This window comes from Benincasa hispida, chromosome 4 (genome assembly GCF_027475165.1).
Source record: "Benincasa hispida cultivar pf3 chromosome 4, pf3_genome.v1.1, whole genome shotgun sequence".
NCBI classification, from domain to species: Eukaryota; Viridiplantae; Streptophyta; class Magnoliopsida; order Cucurbitales; family Cucurbitaceae; genus Benincasa; species Benincasa hispida.
This window is the reverse complement of record NC_143481.1, coordinates 29602530-29619867: the sequence shown is the minus strand read 5'-3', so window position 1 is coordinate 29619867 and position 17338 is coordinate 29602530. Positions and strand designations below refer to the sequence as shown.

General features: G+C 33.1%; 1 protein-coding gene and 1 pseudogene across 2 annotated transcripts; one reads left to right on the top strand and one right to left on the bottom strand.

Moving 5' to 3' along the window:
• Positions 1-688: 688 nt before the first annotated feature.
• On the bottom strand, positions 689-1414 carry LOC120076156 (secreted RxLR effector protein 161 pseudogene; annotated as a pseudogene).
• A 5896-nt stretch (positions 1415-7310) lies between these two features.
• LOC120075879 (F-box/kelch-repeat protein At5g42350-like) lies at positions 7311-10356 on the top strand. Of its 2 annotated transcripts, XM_039029613.2 has the most exons (3): positions 7330-7545; positions 7728-7828; positions 8107-10356. In XM_039029613.2, exon 3 carries the CDS (start codon positions 8302-8304, stop codon positions 10042-10044), a length of 1743 nt encoding a protein of 580 aa, XP_038885541.2. In that variant the 5' UTR covers positions 7330-7545; positions 7728-7828; positions 8107-8301; the 3' UTR covers positions 10045-10356. The 2 variants fall into 2 exon arrangements, with proteins under 2 accessions (XP_038885540.2, XP_038885541.2); XM_039029612.2 differs by lacking the exon at positions 7728-7828 and having other exon boundaries at positions 7311-7545.
• Positions 10357-17338: the final 6982 nt, after the last annotated feature.

The window sequence follows — 17338 nt, the reverse complement described above, 5'->3', positions numbered from 1 at the left end:
GCGGGACTCCGACCCATAGATTTTTTGGACATCTCTAGAAAAAACGTAAGAGGAAGAAGATTGTGGGAGGAGAACGTGAGAGAGTGAAGAGAATAAGGAGTATGAGAGAAATTGGGAATGAGAGAAATAGAGAAGGGGGAAATAATCCATGAGATATGAGAGAGTAGGAAGAGAAAATGTAGAAAAATTAGGAGAGTTTTGGTAAAATCAATATTGGTTATGATAGAAAAAAATGGAGAGGAAGAGAAAATGTAGAAAAATTAGGAGAGTTTTGGTAAAATCAATATTGGTTATGATAGAAAAAAATGGAGACAACTAGTAAAAGAGAGGAAGTGATATAAAACTCTAGTACCTGAATTTCATTCCAATTAGGCAGGCTTAAAGTACATCATAAATAACAAACTAACCATCCAAAACAAATAGCACAAGACTAGCACAAAGAATAGCAACCCTAAAGACTAGCAACAAGAAACTAAGTATAATCAATTCTATTTTTAACACCCTTCCTTAAACTAAAACTATGCAATTTAGTATTTAATTTAAAGTAGCAGAGGAAACCATCCCAAGTAAGCTTAGAAGCTTCACAAATATTGCTAATTTGAGAGGCTTGGTTAAAATATCTGCCATTTGATCTTCAACCTTAGATTGATAATTCCATCATTTGTAAGATCCCTCAAGTAATGGTATCTTACATCGATGTGTTTGCTTCGTCCATGCAAGACAGGATTCCTTGAGAGCTTGATTGTTGATGTGTTATCACAATGAATGATAGATGCTTCTTCTTGCCTATAATGCAATTCTCAAGAATGTTCCTCAACCAAATGGCTTGACATGCACATGATGTTGCTACTACAAGTTCAGCTTCATTGGTAGATAATGTGAAAATTGGTTGTTTCTTGGAAAACCATGAGATAGCTTTTGAACCAAGCATGAAAACATACCCTGAAGTACTCTTTCCATCATTTAAATCTCTTGCATAATCACTATTGCTAAAACCAACAAGGTTTAGTTTTTCTCTTTTTTGATAAAGTATGCCAAGACCAGGAGTCCCTTTTAAGTAACATAAGATTCTTTTGGCAGCAAGGAGATGAAGCTCAGTTGGAGATTCCATAAACTTGCTAATTAAACTTACAACATACATAATATCAGGCCTTGTAGCTATTAAGTACATCAAGCTTCCAACCATTTGCTTATAGAGAGTACTGTTGACCTTATTTCCTTCATGGTCCTTTGTGAGCTTCAAATTGGGTTCAACTGGAGTTGTGGCTAAGTTGCAATTCTCCATTTGAAATCTGTCCAAGATCTCCGGTGCATATTTCTTCTGATTGATGAAAATTCTCGCTACTGATTGTATTACCTCAATGCTGAGAAAATAATGCATCAGCCCTAGATCTGTCGTTTCAAACTCTGCCATCATGGACTGTTTGAATTCTTTAAACATAATCGAGTCATTTCATGTGTAAATCAAATCATCTACATACAAACATACTATCAAAATCTTGTTTGGATGTTGGAATTTAATAAAGAGAGTATGTTCATATGGACATTTTTCAAATCCAACTTTAATAAAGTTAACCTCAATTCGACTGTACCAAGCCCTAGGAGCTTGCTTCAATCTATACAAAGCCTTCTTCAAGCAATATACCTTTCTTGCATTACTCTGTTGAACATATCCAGTGGGTTGATCTATGTAAACTTCTTCATTCAAGTTGCCATGCAAAAAGGCTGATATCACGTCCATTTGAAGAATTTTCCAATTGCTTTGTGTTGCCAATGCTAACACATTTGAATCGTATCATGTCTTGCAACCGGAGCGAAAACTTCATTGTAGTCAATGCCAATTTGTTGCTTATACCTCTTTGCAACAAGACGAGCCTTATATTTGTCTACTTGGCCATCTTTATTCAGCTTCGTCTTGTAAACCCATTTAACACTAATGGATTTTTTCCCTCTAAGAAGTTCTAATAGCTCCCAAGTGTTGTTTTTCTCAATCGACTTAATCTCTTCATCCATGGCCTTCTTCCATTTTATATCTTTGACATCTTCTTCAAAAATTAATGGATCACATTCTGATAATAAAGCATAATGGACAAATTCCTCATCAGAAAGATCACCACTAACCTCATAATCTTCCATCCACGTTGGTCTCCTTCTAACTCATTGTGATCTTGAAGAACTTGCACATCCTGTTTGAGACTCAGTAGCCTCAAGCTCAACTGATTGTTGTACTAGATTTTCAAGTTGAGGTGTCAAAGATTCATCACTGTCTTCAAAATTCACATGTACTATTTATTGCTCTAGAGTATCTTTTGTCCAATTCCAAGTGTTTAGTTCATCAAATATAATATCTCGGCTAATTACAATTTTACCTGTGATTGGATTGAACAGTTTGTAAGCCTTTGATTGTTCACTAATGCCAAGAAAGACACATTTTTTACCTTTGTCATCTAGCTTCCTTCTCTTCTCGTCAGGAATGTGTGCATATGCAATACAGCCGAATACTTTAAAGTGATCAACTGATGGTTTACGCCCATCCTAAGCTTTTTGAGGAGTCATGTTTTTCACCGAAAAAGTCAGACTTCGATTCAAAACATGAACACCCCAATTTACTACTTCTGGCCAGAATTTCTTTGGAACTCTCCCATTTGTAATCATACTTCGAACCATGTTGAGGATAGTACGATTTTTTCTTTCGGCAACACCATTTTTTTGAGGTGTGTAGGTTGCTGTCAACTAGTGCCGAATTCCATGCTGAGCACAAAAATTTACAAATTCTTGTGACATGTATTCTCATCCACGATCCGTTCGAAGAGTTTGATTTTTCTCCCAATTTCATTTTCAACTACCACTTTAAAGCTCTTGAAAATTGAGAATGTTTCAGACTTTTCCTGCAAGAAATAAACCCAAGTTTTTCTGGAAAAATCGTCAATGAAAGAAATGAAATATTTTTTCTTCCCATTTGATATTGGGTTTAATGGGCCACATATGTCAGAGAATCAACTCTAGGGGATTTACGTGCTCTCCATGCTTTGCCTTTTGGAAAGCTCTCACGATGTTGTTTGCCAACAACACAATCTTCACATACTTTTGTAGGAGGAAAATTTTGGGGAAGGCCAACCACCATTTGTTTTTTAGAAAGAACTTGCAAACCTTTAAAATTCAAGTGGGCATATCGCAAATGCCAAAGTCATGTGGGGTCTTGATCTACATTAGTCTTGAAACATAGCTCCAAACCTTCTAGTTTGAGTGGGAACAACTTGATCGAGGCTATTTCAACACAAGCTATCAATCCTCTTCTTGGATCATATATCTCACAGGCACCTTCTTTGATAGTTGTGACATAACCCTTCTCTTGTAGCTGTCCAACACTCAGTAAATTGCTTCTCAAATCAGGAATATAAAATACATTTGATATGGTTTCAATATTGTCTTTTTTGGTCTTAATTTGAATATTTCCTTTACCCACAACATTTACTTTAGAATTATCACAAAATGTCACAGTAGAATGATAACTTTCATCCAAATGAGAAAAGAGAGACTTGTTACTACACATATGATTGTTGCAACCAGTGTCTATATACCATATGTTAGTTCCAAGCTCCTCATTGTGGTGGCACGTCATCAATAGAGTTTCTTGCTCCTTTTCCTCTATAAAATTGGATTGCTCTCCTTTTTCATGGTTGAAGTTTGTTGTGCATTCAGACTTGTAATGACCAAACTTATGGCAACGATAACATTGAATGTTAGATTTATCAAGTCTCGAGTTGTTGTTGGATGTTTGCTTGTATGGATCATGTCCACCACCTCGTCCTCTTCCTTGCCACCTTCCACGACCTCGACCAGTCTTCTATTTGATCCTTTCCCTGCAAAGTTTTCACCATGAGTTAAAGTTTTCAGAGCTTGTTCTTCGGTTGGACCTGTATTTGACGTCATTCTCTGTTCATGCACAAGTAAAGAACTTTGTAATTCATTAATTGATAATGTATCAATATCTTTTGATTACTCAATTGAACAAACCACATATGCAAATTTAGAATCCATCGACCGAAGAATCTTCTCAATCACAGCTACATCTTCAATCTTCTCTCCATGGATACACATCTTGTTTGCTATAGCCAAGGCGTGAGAAATACCTATCCATGGACTCACCTTGCTTCATTTTAAGAATCTCGAACTCTTTGTGAAGAGCTTGGAGCTACTGTCTTTTCACCCTCGTTGTGTCTTGATACTTTTTCTTCATGGAGTCCCAAATTTGCTTGCATGTATCTTTTTGCAAAATGCTCTCCAAGGTGGCACGATCAATGGCTTGGAATAAATAATTCTTTACCTTGAGATCCTCCAATGTTCGTTCCTCTAGCTTCTTTTGGTTAGCTTTTGACAAGACAACTCCAGCAGCTAGTTTGTTCACTTCTGCTTCAACAATGGTCCAGTACTCTTTGGATCGTAAGAAATTTCCCATCAACATGCTCCAATGATCATAATGACTGTCAAAGCAGGGAATTGTTAGTTGCACATAGTTGTCTGAGGCCATTATCTATGCTTGCTAGCTAATGTAGAAGATAAAGGAATGAGAATTGGCTTAATAGCTAAGAAAAAAAAAATGTCACAACTGGGCTCTGATATCACTGCTAGAAAAAATGGAGAGAACTAGTAAAAGAGAAGAAGTGATATAAAGTACACCATAAATAATAAACTAATCACCCAAAACAAATAGCATAAGACTAGCACAAAAAATAGCAACCCTAAAGACTAGCAACAAGAAACTAAATATAATCGATCTATTTTTAACAGGTTAATTAAAAACTTCGTTTCTTTTAAAAACCAACTTCAAACTTTATTTTCTTTTGTTTTCTTTCTATTTTATGAAGTCTTGGAAATAATAGAAAATGATAAAAGTGGATGAATAAATTAAACTAAAATAAAAAAATAAGTCATACAAAATATGGTATCTACCTGATTTTTTTCACTTTTCAATGAAGCATTTTTCTTCCATAACAATTCTCTCTATTTCAAATTTTTTTGAAGTTTCGTTAGACCCCACAAATTATAATTCGTTGATCTTGTAGATGTTGTGCTACTTTCATAGGAGAAGTAATTTGTTCTATCTTGCGAGATAATTACTCTCCAAACTTAGGTACTAAAGTAAGTAAGTTTGTTAACCTGAATTCATTGGACTCAGATATTTTCCTGTAAAATTTAGTAATTATATGATTTTATGTGTTTTTTATTCATATAACAAAATTCAATTTTGCTGCTCGCTTTTTTTCCCTCTGTACTTAGTTATTATGTTTTTTTATTCCTCAAAAAACCCCATTTAAATCTAATAAATTTGTAGTTTATTTCATTTCAATTTTAAATTTGTCTTTGAATGTATGTCTATGCAAGCTACATAAGGTTAACTCAAAGAAGTATTAGATAATAAGTATTAGATGGTGGAGTTATCATAAAAACCAAAAGCGGTTGTTTTTTAGACTAAATATATATAATTTAGTGTTGAGTTTTAAATTAGTCTCTAAAATGTTTCTATTTAATCCTTTTATGTTTTAGCCAAAATTCAAAATATATATAATTTTCTATTAGTCAAAATTAAGATTTGTTTACAATAAGCTACACTTGGTAGATTTTTTTAATGAGTTACTAGAAATTCAAAATAACAATTAAGCGAATTTGAAAAAGAAAAAGTAATCGAGATATTAGGAAGTGTATTCTTAGAATTTAGTAAAATTTTGAACTTTTCCTCTCAAAGGAACTTGTTTCTTTTTTGAATTTTGGTTAACTCACTACTACTATATATATATATATATGTGTGATGGGGAAGAATTTTCCAAAATAAAAAAATAGGAAAAATATTTATACAAAACAGCAAAATTTTAATCTTCTTCAATAGAGATTGATAGAAGTTGATAGAAGTCAAGTATCTATTAGTGATAGAAAGTCTATTACTGATAGAATATCTATCCGTGTACTTTCACTATTTTTGTAAATAGTTTGATATTTTTTATATTTGTAAAATTTTGTATATATATATATATATATATGTATAGTAAATAAAGACTAAACAATGAGAAAAAAACATTAAAAAAAAACCCTTTGATAACTAGATAATCTCGATAAATCGGGACTTTCTTCAACAGAATATAAGAGACCTAGTACATATTCTTTCCATTTTTAGAAGACATGTTATTAAGTATGTATTCATTTTATAAACTACATAGCATTTTTAAATATTTATTTATTTTGGCAAACAATTTTCTTCATGATTCCATCATTTTTGCATTTACTTTGAATATCACCCACAACATTTTGGTTTTAGCTTCAAAATGTTGTTTCCCCATTTCTAAAATCCACACTAGTTTTTTTAGTTAATTTCATTTTCATAAGGGTGGATGTTAGCCTTACCATCATAGCTAGTTTGATGCCATGTAGATAGAAACGAAAACTTACCATTGGTCGATCTTAATCATGCTCCTAACCTAACCATATGATATTTTTAAGTTTTGAAAATTAAGTCTATAAACATATCATTTTCACTTCTAGATTTTTTGTTTTGTTATCGGCTTTCTATCAATATTTTTCAAATTTTTTTAAAATTTAGCTAAAAATTCAACTCTTTTATTTAAAAAAAAAATGAAAATAGACTTAATAGACTTAGTTTTAGGAAAATTTTCTTAGATAGTAAAAATGTCAAACCATAACTATTTACAAAAAAAAATAACAAAATACTGATAGACACTTGATAGACTTTTATCAGCATCTATTAATGAAAGATTTCTATCTGTTTTTATCCGTGATTCTGTATAAATAATTTATCTTATTTTTCTATTTTTGAAAATTTTCCATTTAACTTTAAACCATCAAAAATCAAAATTTCAGTAAGAAAACGGTGACTAAATGATGGAGACGGTCAAATTGATGAATCAAACTTACCGAATTGAACCTAAATATTTAAGAAAATGTACTATAAAAGACTATGAAACAATAATAAGCATTTATTTTGTTGTCGTTTCTTTTTTCAATCTATCGAATAAAATAGATGTTTTAAAAATAGATGGATAGACGTTTTTTTCTCAAAAACGGAAGAATTAAAAAAATAAAAGCTTTGCAGAATCAAAATAAACGGAAATAGAATTTAAAGAAAAAGAAAAAAAGAAAGAAAAAGAAAAAAAGAAAAAAAAGAAAGTAAAACGCTTTTGTTTTTTTCTTTCTTCTTTGAATTTATTTCCCAGTGGGGTCCCACGAAGCAGGTTAACGATCAGATCGAATCCAACGGATAGAAATCCAGTAGCAGAGTAAAGTGGCCGTAGAGGATCATAACCGAGAAGAACAATAGAATTTAGGAGAGATGAAGGTGGTGATGATGATGATGGAGGGCCTCGTCTTCTTTAGGCTTTCTTTAGGAAGATCAAATGCTTTCCTTCTTCCTCGCCTTTACTAAATTTTTACAGAGCTCTCACCAAACCCAAAATTCCTCCATTGTTACACCTTCATTTCTTTGCATTTCTCACTTTCTCTTTCCTTCGCTTCCTGGATTCCTCTTCTCCTAATGTAAGTTTCCCCTTTTCTTTTTTTGTTTCTTTCTTTCTTTTTCTTTTCTTTTTAATCTTGCCTGTGGTGTAAAACTTTGTTATTCTTTATGAAATTCTCGTTTTGCTACTATTGTGTTGGCGTTGTTGTTGTTTTCCAGGGCTTTGAATCTTGATTCTCTTTTTTTCTTTTTTTTTTTTCAGATGGATTTAATGTGTTGTAGTCACTGAATGTTGTGGATCTGGAGTGTGCCTTTTTTTTTTCCTTCGGGATTAGAATCTTTGAAATGATTGACTAGTTGTTGGTAATTATGTCCAGATTTTGTTGTGTTGATTTTTATGTCTTTGTAGATCGTAGTTGCTGCTGTTTTGAATTTCATCGCATTAATTATCCAAACTCTGTGTTGTGAGGTTGAGTGAATAATCGTAACAAGGGAATTCGTGATTCTGTTTTTGGATGATGTCTGTGAATGCGGGTGCAAGTTCTTAAACCAGCAATACATGACTGTTTGAAAGTTAGGGAGTTGGTAATCAATTTTTTCGCCTTTCTTCTCTTATTTAGCAAGTGTGGTTTATTGTACAGGTGCTTCAAGTGCGTAAACAAATAGTATTGTACTGTTGGTGCGCGGCTATGTGGTTTTTCTTGTGAGACTGACTGGTCAGTCCTTAGAGTTCACATCTTAGATAGAAAAATGAAGTGTGCTGAAGGATGAGTTTTGAACTATGGTTCATATGGTCATGGGAAGAGTGACTTTTACTGCAAAGATTTGGACAAGGAATGTTATTCGATACACAAGCTGAATTGGAATACCTTCATCAAGATTTTGAGGTTTTGAGCATGTCAAAACGGCTCATGAGAAGCATGAGCCAGAAATTGAGGAGGAAGAATAACAAAGGTGTTGCTGAGGAAGAGGATATTTCAAGGGGAATATCTTTGAGATGTCTTACATTGTATGGTAGAGGTGGAGGTTGTAAAGTTGGTGCTGACACTGGTGAGGAAATTGGTGATCCAGGTAGTAGAAGAAGATCCAGTGCCAGTGAGGAAGGTAAGGGATACAAAACATTATTTGGTACTGAAGAAAATGGTGTGGATTGCTTCTCATATGGTGTAAAGGAAAGATTTCGTAAGAAACAAAGCCCAAAGCATTCTGAACTTCGGGACTCTACAAGGAACAATGACGTTCATATTTTTCTTCCTGATGACATTCTGGAAATGTGCTTGATGAGGCTTCCCATTACGAGTCTTATGAATGCTCGCCTTGTATGCAAAAAGTGGAGATATTTGACTAGCACTCGTCGGTTTTTACAAATGAGACGGGAATGTCTATATCAGACTCCATGGATATTTTTATTTGGTGCAGTTAAAGAGGGCTATTGCTCTGGCGAGATACATGCACTGGATGTATCTCTAAAGCAATGGCATAGAATAGATGCTGATATTCTCAAGGGAAGATTTATGTTCTCTATAGCCAGTATCCAGGATGATATATATATCGTTGGTGGATGTTCTAGCTTGACCAACTTTGGGAAAGTAGATAAGAGCTCCTTCAGAACACATAAAGGGGTCTTAGTGTTTAGTCCTTTAACTAAATCTTGGCGCAAAGTTGCGTCAATGAAGTATGCCAGATCAATGCCTATATTAGGAACTTCTGAGGTCAACTCAGAGTTTTCAGTAGTTCAGAGCCATCATAATCGGCAAGAGAGACGTTATTTGAGATCACGTGCTGGTGGTTCATTGGATGTTTATGAGGATCCTCACAGGCTCTCGCTAAGACGTCAAGTCAGAAATCCTGTGGAAGACAATGATGTTTCAATGTTGTCTAATAGGAAGTCATATAAGTTTATTCGACAAAAGAGTGATCAGTCCCGTGGAAAAGGACATCGTAGGTTTGTGATTATTGCTATAGGGGGTCTAGGATCTTGGGATGAGCCGATAGATTCAGGAGAGATTTATGATTCCTCATCAAATAAATGGACAGAAATTCAGAGGCTCCCTGTGGATTTCGGTATTATATGTTCTGGGGTTGTCTGCAATGGGATCTTCTATGTTTATTCTGAAACAGACAGACTTGCAGGTTATGACATCGAAAGAGGCTTTTGGATTGGAATACAAACATCTCCATTCCCACCTCGTGTTCATGAGTACTACCCCAAACTCGTATCCTCTAATGGTCGGCTGTTCATGCTTTCCGTCTCATGGTGTGAAGGGGATGGACAAATAGGGCAGAGAAACAAGGCTGTGAGGAAACTGTGGGAGTTAGATCTCACGTACCTTGCCTGGACGGAGGTGTCAGTGCATCCTGATGCTCCAATGGACTGGAATGCTGCATTTGTTGCTGATAGAAACCTTATATTTGGAATTGAAATGTTCAAAATCTTCGGCCAGGTACTGGACTTTTTGACAGTGTGCGACATCTCCAATGCAGTGTCAGACTGGAATCACATTTCGAGAACTCGTGTAACTCACGAAATGGATGCTTCTTCCTGCTTGACCAAATCAATGGCAGTCCTCCATCTCTAAAGTCCTTTCTCTAGATCTGCCTCGTTGCCTTGCGCTTGAAGAAATCTGAAATAATACTCTCATCTTGAAAATATGTGGTGCAATCCAAAGGTAAAATTTCACATGTTGAATCAAAATTCTTTTGGACATGATCAATTCATCTTAGTTTCAACAGACATTCAGGGTTATATATTGCAACCCTACTTTGTAATTTTCTGTCAAATCATCTTTCTCGTAATTGATTTTATATCTCAAGTAAATTTGGTTTTGTTTCATGATAATTCGACGAACACAAATTCTAGCATAATAAACTTACTGTGCTGATTGATTGTAGTTCCCAATTGTCCATAATGTACTATTGGGAATTTGTGTTCTTTCTGTTCTAGCATAGCAGTCGTTTTTTAAAGAGGACAGTTTTTCTAGGAAATATTTTTCTTTCAAATGAAATATATGCTTACACCATATATGGGTTTGAATTTGGTTTTTGGCTAAACTAATTGAATTGATCGATCTTGTCCTGTGGATTATTATTGAGACTATACTGAACCAACTACTGAAGGATAGGATTGAACCATTTCGATTCATTTAGTTGCAAGGATGTTACTTTTTCTTTCTGTTTATTGTGAGGGTTTTAACTTTCAACTTTTAAGAAAATCTGAGTTATGTTTGTATGTGTGGTTTATTAGGAGTTTGGTAACCATTTAATTTTCAGTTTAGTTTTTGAAAATTAAGTCTATAAACACCTCTTTCACTTCTAACTATCTTGTATTTTTTATCTACTCTTTACCTAAGTTTTCAAAAACGAAGTCAAAATTTGAAAACTATTTTTTTTTAGAAAGCATATTTTTGTTTTTTGAATTTGAGTAAGAATACCATTCTTATACTTAAGATACAAAATATGGTAAAAAATTGAGATGAAATATGCTTATCTTAAAAAAAAAGAAAAAAAAAAGAGATGATAATCAAATGGGACCTAGATTATTTATTAATCATAAAATTGCTATTATATAAAATCCACAGAGTTTTCACTGTTGTGCTATGTTTACTAGTGAAACTATCAATTAAATGCTGAACCAGTTGCGCATAATCAAATTGAACCTACTCAATTTTTTTGTTGGAATTTGTAATATTTATTTTAAATTTATAAAGTTCATTTGTAAATATTAGTTGTAAATAGGGAAATTTTTACAAAGAGAAAAAGTGTCAAACTATTTATAGAAATAGTAAAAAAAAAATATCCATGGATTCTATCCGTCTCTATCAAATAGTAAAATTTTATTATTTTGTGTTGTTTTTTTTATTTTCCTACTTTTGAAAATCTCCCTTGTCAATATTTGATTATTATTTTACTTATTATTTTTCATTCTCTTGTCTATAAAAGATCAAGGTGCACATAATTGATACTTGTTTGTTTTGTCTTATGTACAATGTTAAAATATTGATATAAGATGAAATTCTCAATAATGAATGATAACGTAGCTTGATGGTTGATGCTTGCACGAGGATCAATTACTCAAAATTAGGGTTAAAAGAAAATGATTAGGAGTTTCAACTCTGTAACAGGTGACAATCGGTAATCTCCCAAAATTTTCAAGTAATTTACATTAAATTATCTTGAAATATTTAAACATTATTAGGATAAATTGGGGCTAAAAATTTAATTTGGGAGGCAAGATAATTAATTTAAAAGATTTTTTTTTTTGTAAAGAATTGAAATTTTAATTCAATTTAAGGAAAAATATGATTAATTTATTTTGGGGAAAGTGTGTTTTTAAATTGATGAAATATTTGGAAGGATGTAATTTATCTCAACTATTGGATTGTATGTTCCTTTTAAATTTAGTTTGGAACCAAAATTAAGTTAATTGGAGAAGTTAATTAGGTTGAGATTAATTTGATAGGAGATTTGAAATTTTTGGATTATTTTGAATAAAGATTTGAAAACTAAAAAAAAAAAATAGGATTTTGAAAATTAAAAGGAATTTGAAATTTAAGGAGGAAATGAGACATTGTGATTGTGGTTCTAAATTTTATCCTCTTTAATTTTGAAGTTTGAATCCAAATTAGAAAAGATAATTAATTTAAATTGCGTTAATGAGAGAAATTTGGATTTAATTTAAATTAATTAGATGGTGAATTTTCTAATTAATTAAAATTTGGATTTTTTAATTAGAGAAAATGTCTTATTCAAAAAGGAAACTTAATCTATCTACTGCTTCAAGTTATGAAATCCTAAATAATTTAGGATTAGGAGTACAACCATCCACTTCATTCCAAACCATTCACTTTATTCCAAAGGGAGGTCAATTAGAGAGAAAAATCCATGTTACTTTCGTATTTTATTTAGTCGTTCGTCGTTGTGCGTCCGTCCATCACTGCCGCTCGCCAGATTTTTATTTGATTAGGAGCATCGACTCAAGTTTTTTAAAGTCACTAGTGTACTATTCAACAAGTCCCGAAGCTTTGGAGCGCATAATTGATTTGAATCTTTGAGCGAAGTTTGGAATAAATTTGGAGTAAACAAAGCGTTTGAGACATTAATTCAAGTTTTCGTTGGAGGTTGGTTTCTTGGATTAAATTTTGGAAGCTCAATTTTAGGTAAGTAATCTTAATACTGGAATCGCCTATGAGCCAGTCAATAAATTTAAGATTAATTTTGAGGATTCTAAGACTGCTTGCATCGAGATGCATACGGATAAATAAGCTGACCTTGGTTATGTTTTGAAGCATGTTATGAGTGCCAGCATGAACTAAGTTAATTTGTTATTATGATTTGCTAGATGAATATTACGCATGATGATATGCATTTGCATGACTGTGGGACTTAGTTTGTGATGCATGTTATTTATGATAGTGATAGTTATCCCTACCTATAGTTAGATACCCACTAGAGGTTTGTGTTTCCTTCAGGATTCACCAGAGGTGGTGATCTCCTTTGAGATTTCACCAGAGGTTTGTGTTTCCTTCGGGATTCATCAAAGGTGGTGATCTCCTTCGGGATTTCACCAGAGATTTTGTGTTTCCTTCGGGATTCACCAGAGATTTGTGTTTCCTTCGGGATTCACTAGAGGTTCGTGTTCCCTTTAGGATTCATCAGAGGTAGTGATCTTCTTCGGAACTTCACCAGAGGTTTGTGTTTCCTTCGAGATTCACAAGAGGTTTGTGGGTACACCTAATATACGGAAGAGTGAGTTCAATTAACCACTAGTTAGCCATCCCATGGAAAGTAGAGGTTTATGCACGTCCCACTAGAGTGGCATCTAGAAGACATAGATGCTTAGCTTGACCTCGGTAGTGGGGTTACTTACTGAGTATTTTATACTCATATTTTTTTTTATGTTATTTTTTTCAAGTAAGTGCAAGGACGTACCAGTGAATGACAAATAGAATCCGTGACCATGCCATTGGGACTAGAGAAATACTTCTACTAATGTTTTCATGTTTTAGTGTTTCAAATTCCAGTCTTTATGTTTGAACTTAAAGTTCCATTGTTGAAATTTTTATTTATTAAACTTCATAAAATTTATTTTGAACTTATATTTCAAGAGGATCCTGATCAAAGATTTTCAATTATTTAGATTTTACAAAAGCTAATTATTTAATAAAATTCGTTTGATTTAGTTAAAATTTGTGAGAGTCATTTTGAGATTTATGCATGCATATAGTAACAACCTAGTTTAAGTCCTAGAACGTCAAGTCGTAACAGTTGGTATCAGAGACCATATTTTGGGTTTTGTAGACTGACATACTATGTAAGTCCAGATTGTCCCTAAGGCCCATGAACGGATTCCTTGTCATTGTCAGGTATGTCTTATCAATTAAAAATTTTATGATAGTTGTGCATTAAAATATTTGTTTAGCTTAATGCACCCGTCATGTTCTAATGCTAGGTCAGTGACTCGATAAAAGTTATTATATGCTAATTGTTCAGGTACGATGCTACAAAAGGAAAAAAAAAATATGGGGTCACTTGGCACTAGTTTATCTCATAAAAATTCTATTAGAAATGAACAAATATATACCTCGGTTTAGAGATCTTAAAGGTTGATGAAACTATGTAGAGTTATGATAGTTTAGGAATAAAGGTATGTATATGTTTAAGCTAAGGAATAAAATTGTCTAGATAAGAATTCATTAAGGACTAGTGTTATGTTTTGTGTTAGGTAGTACAATTGGTGGTAGTATAAATGAATTCTTTCGTAGGCCACGTACTCAAGTATAAGGTTAAAAGTTGTTTTATGGATAAGAAGGAGAAGAAAAAAAGATTATAGATTTATTAAAGATTCTGAGATATTAAAATCAAACATTTCGAGAGGAATTTTGGAAATGATTAATAAGTCATAATCACTTTGGTAATACTAGAAAATTGATGGACTAGGTAAAGTATGTGTAACGATATGAAGAATTCTTTTAGAATATCTAGCTAAGTTGATGTAATTAAAGGGAGCCAAAATAGTTGGACATGAGCTTGAATTTAAAATGGATAAAGCAAAGTGTTATTTGTTTGGGTTGAAGGATTATTTTAGAGTATCTAGATTAAATCCATAGCCAACCTTATTGTAAAGAGAAGATCCAAGTTGTGCAAATTTGAACAAACAAAAGTCTTTTGGAGTTTAAAAGCATGAAAATTGAAAGGAGAATTCTACAAGATGAAAATTCTTAGTGAGAGAGATAAGACTAACGAAGGAGTTAAAAAGATATACTTTAGTAAAGAAATTATGTTCCACTTGGAAAGTGGAAAAAAAAAAAAGGTGTCTTGAATTTAGTGGTTTTATCAAAGATAAGTGTGAAGGAGAGAAAAGTATCCAAGAAAGGTTACTCTTTTGGAAAGAGAAAGGAATTTAATGTGTCCAAAACTCCTAGTTAAGTATTGTTTGGAGGCATGATATGAGGGGTTACAAGGAATTTGTTTTGGTGTAAGAGAAGAATATCTCATTATCATGTGGAACTTTGGAACAATAATCTGTTACCGAAATAAACGATTGATAAGGGATAAGCTAAAATGGAGTTACTAGTAACAGTAGATGTTCAAGAATTATTGACATGATATGTTGAGGCTTCATTAGTCAAGAGATAAATCATTGAGGACATTAGTAAGATTTAAGGGATTTTGATGCAAGTTGGAAACATGAACTAGCAAAACCATCAATTTGATTGAAAAAGGGAAAATAATCCAACTTAAGATAGACAAAAGTGGTATATGCACAAAAGTAAGTAAGTTGGATCTTCCAAGATCACCATTGGCATGAGGGATAGACTTGATAATAAAGTTGAGTTGATAACAAGTTACTATAGGTGGGTTTGGAGCATTACAAGATAGTATGTTTTCTCTTGCATGGGCAATGAGTTAACTAGCTCTAGGAAGTATGAGTAATTTAAGCTAGGACATAAATCAAGAAGATTTTATCATAAAAACTAACTTCAAAAATCAATTACGATTATTATGAGGTTATGGAAATGTGTTATCAATTGGCAGATGCTTTAGCATCCAGGGACTTCAAGACCTCATTTTCGGAGGGAATTCTAGAATCGTTCGCAGCAGGGTCTAAGTAATGATATGTGATTGTTTTAAGGCTAAAGAATAACATGAGGATTGGCTCAAGCAAGTTTTATAGTCCATGACAGTATAGAGCCTCAAGATGAGTTTCTCATGAATATGAGACTTAATTAGACAGAGTTATTCTCAGACATGTCAACCTTAAAAAAGACATCATAGTCGGCGCTTCTAAAATAGAAGCAGTTTTCAGTTGACCAGATTTGTTCTGTTATTTATCTTCAAATGACACATTATATAGTATGACCAGTTTCTCCAACCCATGTAAGAAGATGGTAGGCTCAGATATATATTTTTAGTGGATAAGACTTTCTTAAGCTCACGACAGTTTTCAAGTTCTCAGCATGAACGTGTAAAAGTGTTGTTGATTTTCAGCATTTTAAGTTTCATAGTTATATATGGAAGGGGTTGTCACACCTCTTTTGGTACTAGTTTCTATTATGTCAAACGGCAACCCACGTTTTGAAGGAAATCACAAACACAGATCTCCATGAGCAGCGAAAGTGGATCGTACCAAATTTCATTCAAATTGAACACAAGCAATTACAATCTTAAACAGAAACTAACAAGTCATGCATAAATAGAAATTACAACATACTATAAGAGATTCAAGGAATAGAGTATTCATACCTTTTAAGAACCATTCTTCAAGTATACCTCGATCAATCCAATGCATCCAAAAATAGCACGCGAATGCAACGAACAAACTATTACCAACAGCACGAACAACTTGATGCTCCTTAAACCCAATCAAGTCCAACTCGATTCACGAACAGAGTAAGAAAACCACCATAAGTATTACCTTGGTATTCTCAATGTGAGAATCTAGGAGTTGTGGGATCTGTATGATCTTGGATTGAGGAAGAGCAGAGGTATACGATCGAGTAAACGATCGAGTAAGCGGGAGATATGAACATAGCCTATCACATAGACGATGTACTCGATCGTTTAGTAAATGAAAACCTATCGCATATACTTTGCTATTCGATCGTGTAACAATGATCAACTGAGTAACTATCGTATAGTCAACTCTAAGTGATCGTTTAGTCTCTCAACGACTATCGCTTAGTAAAAACAATTTTTACTTGATAGCTTTTTTTCATGAGTAATTTCTGAATGGAACAACTACTAAATTTGGAAAACAATTTTCCTTTTATCTTACGGTTACCATAAAACTTCCAATAACCTCCCACTCGATCGGTTATTAGAGAAAAATAATTAATTATCATATAATTAATATATTATAAATAAATATGATAACCAACTTATCATATTATATTTATAACCTATAGTTTTAATATTTCATCATATGAAACATATAAACCATAGTTCTTTTTCTATTTTATGGTACTTAATATAAATCATATTTATATTAATTTCTCCAATTAATGTATCTCATACATCACACCAATTATATCACATATAATTGAATTTCCTCTTGTTAATTTGAACATTTCAAACTAACCCAAAATTTGATTCTCAACTTGAACCCATTAAACTACCAAGAGGACCATATGGACCTGTAACTTGAAGCTCCAACGGTACGTGAATAACTGACTAAACTCTTTAGTCTTAGTCACGAGATCCACCATCCTAACTGCCAGGCACTCTACTAAAGACCGACAACTGCACTTTTCTCACTACAGATATATTTCTGGGTTCATATAACCAATCAACAGTGCGATAACCCTTCACAAATCGCTCATAAGTACAGCTGGGCCAGTTTACCGTTTTGCCCTTGTAGTTACATCTAACTCCTTA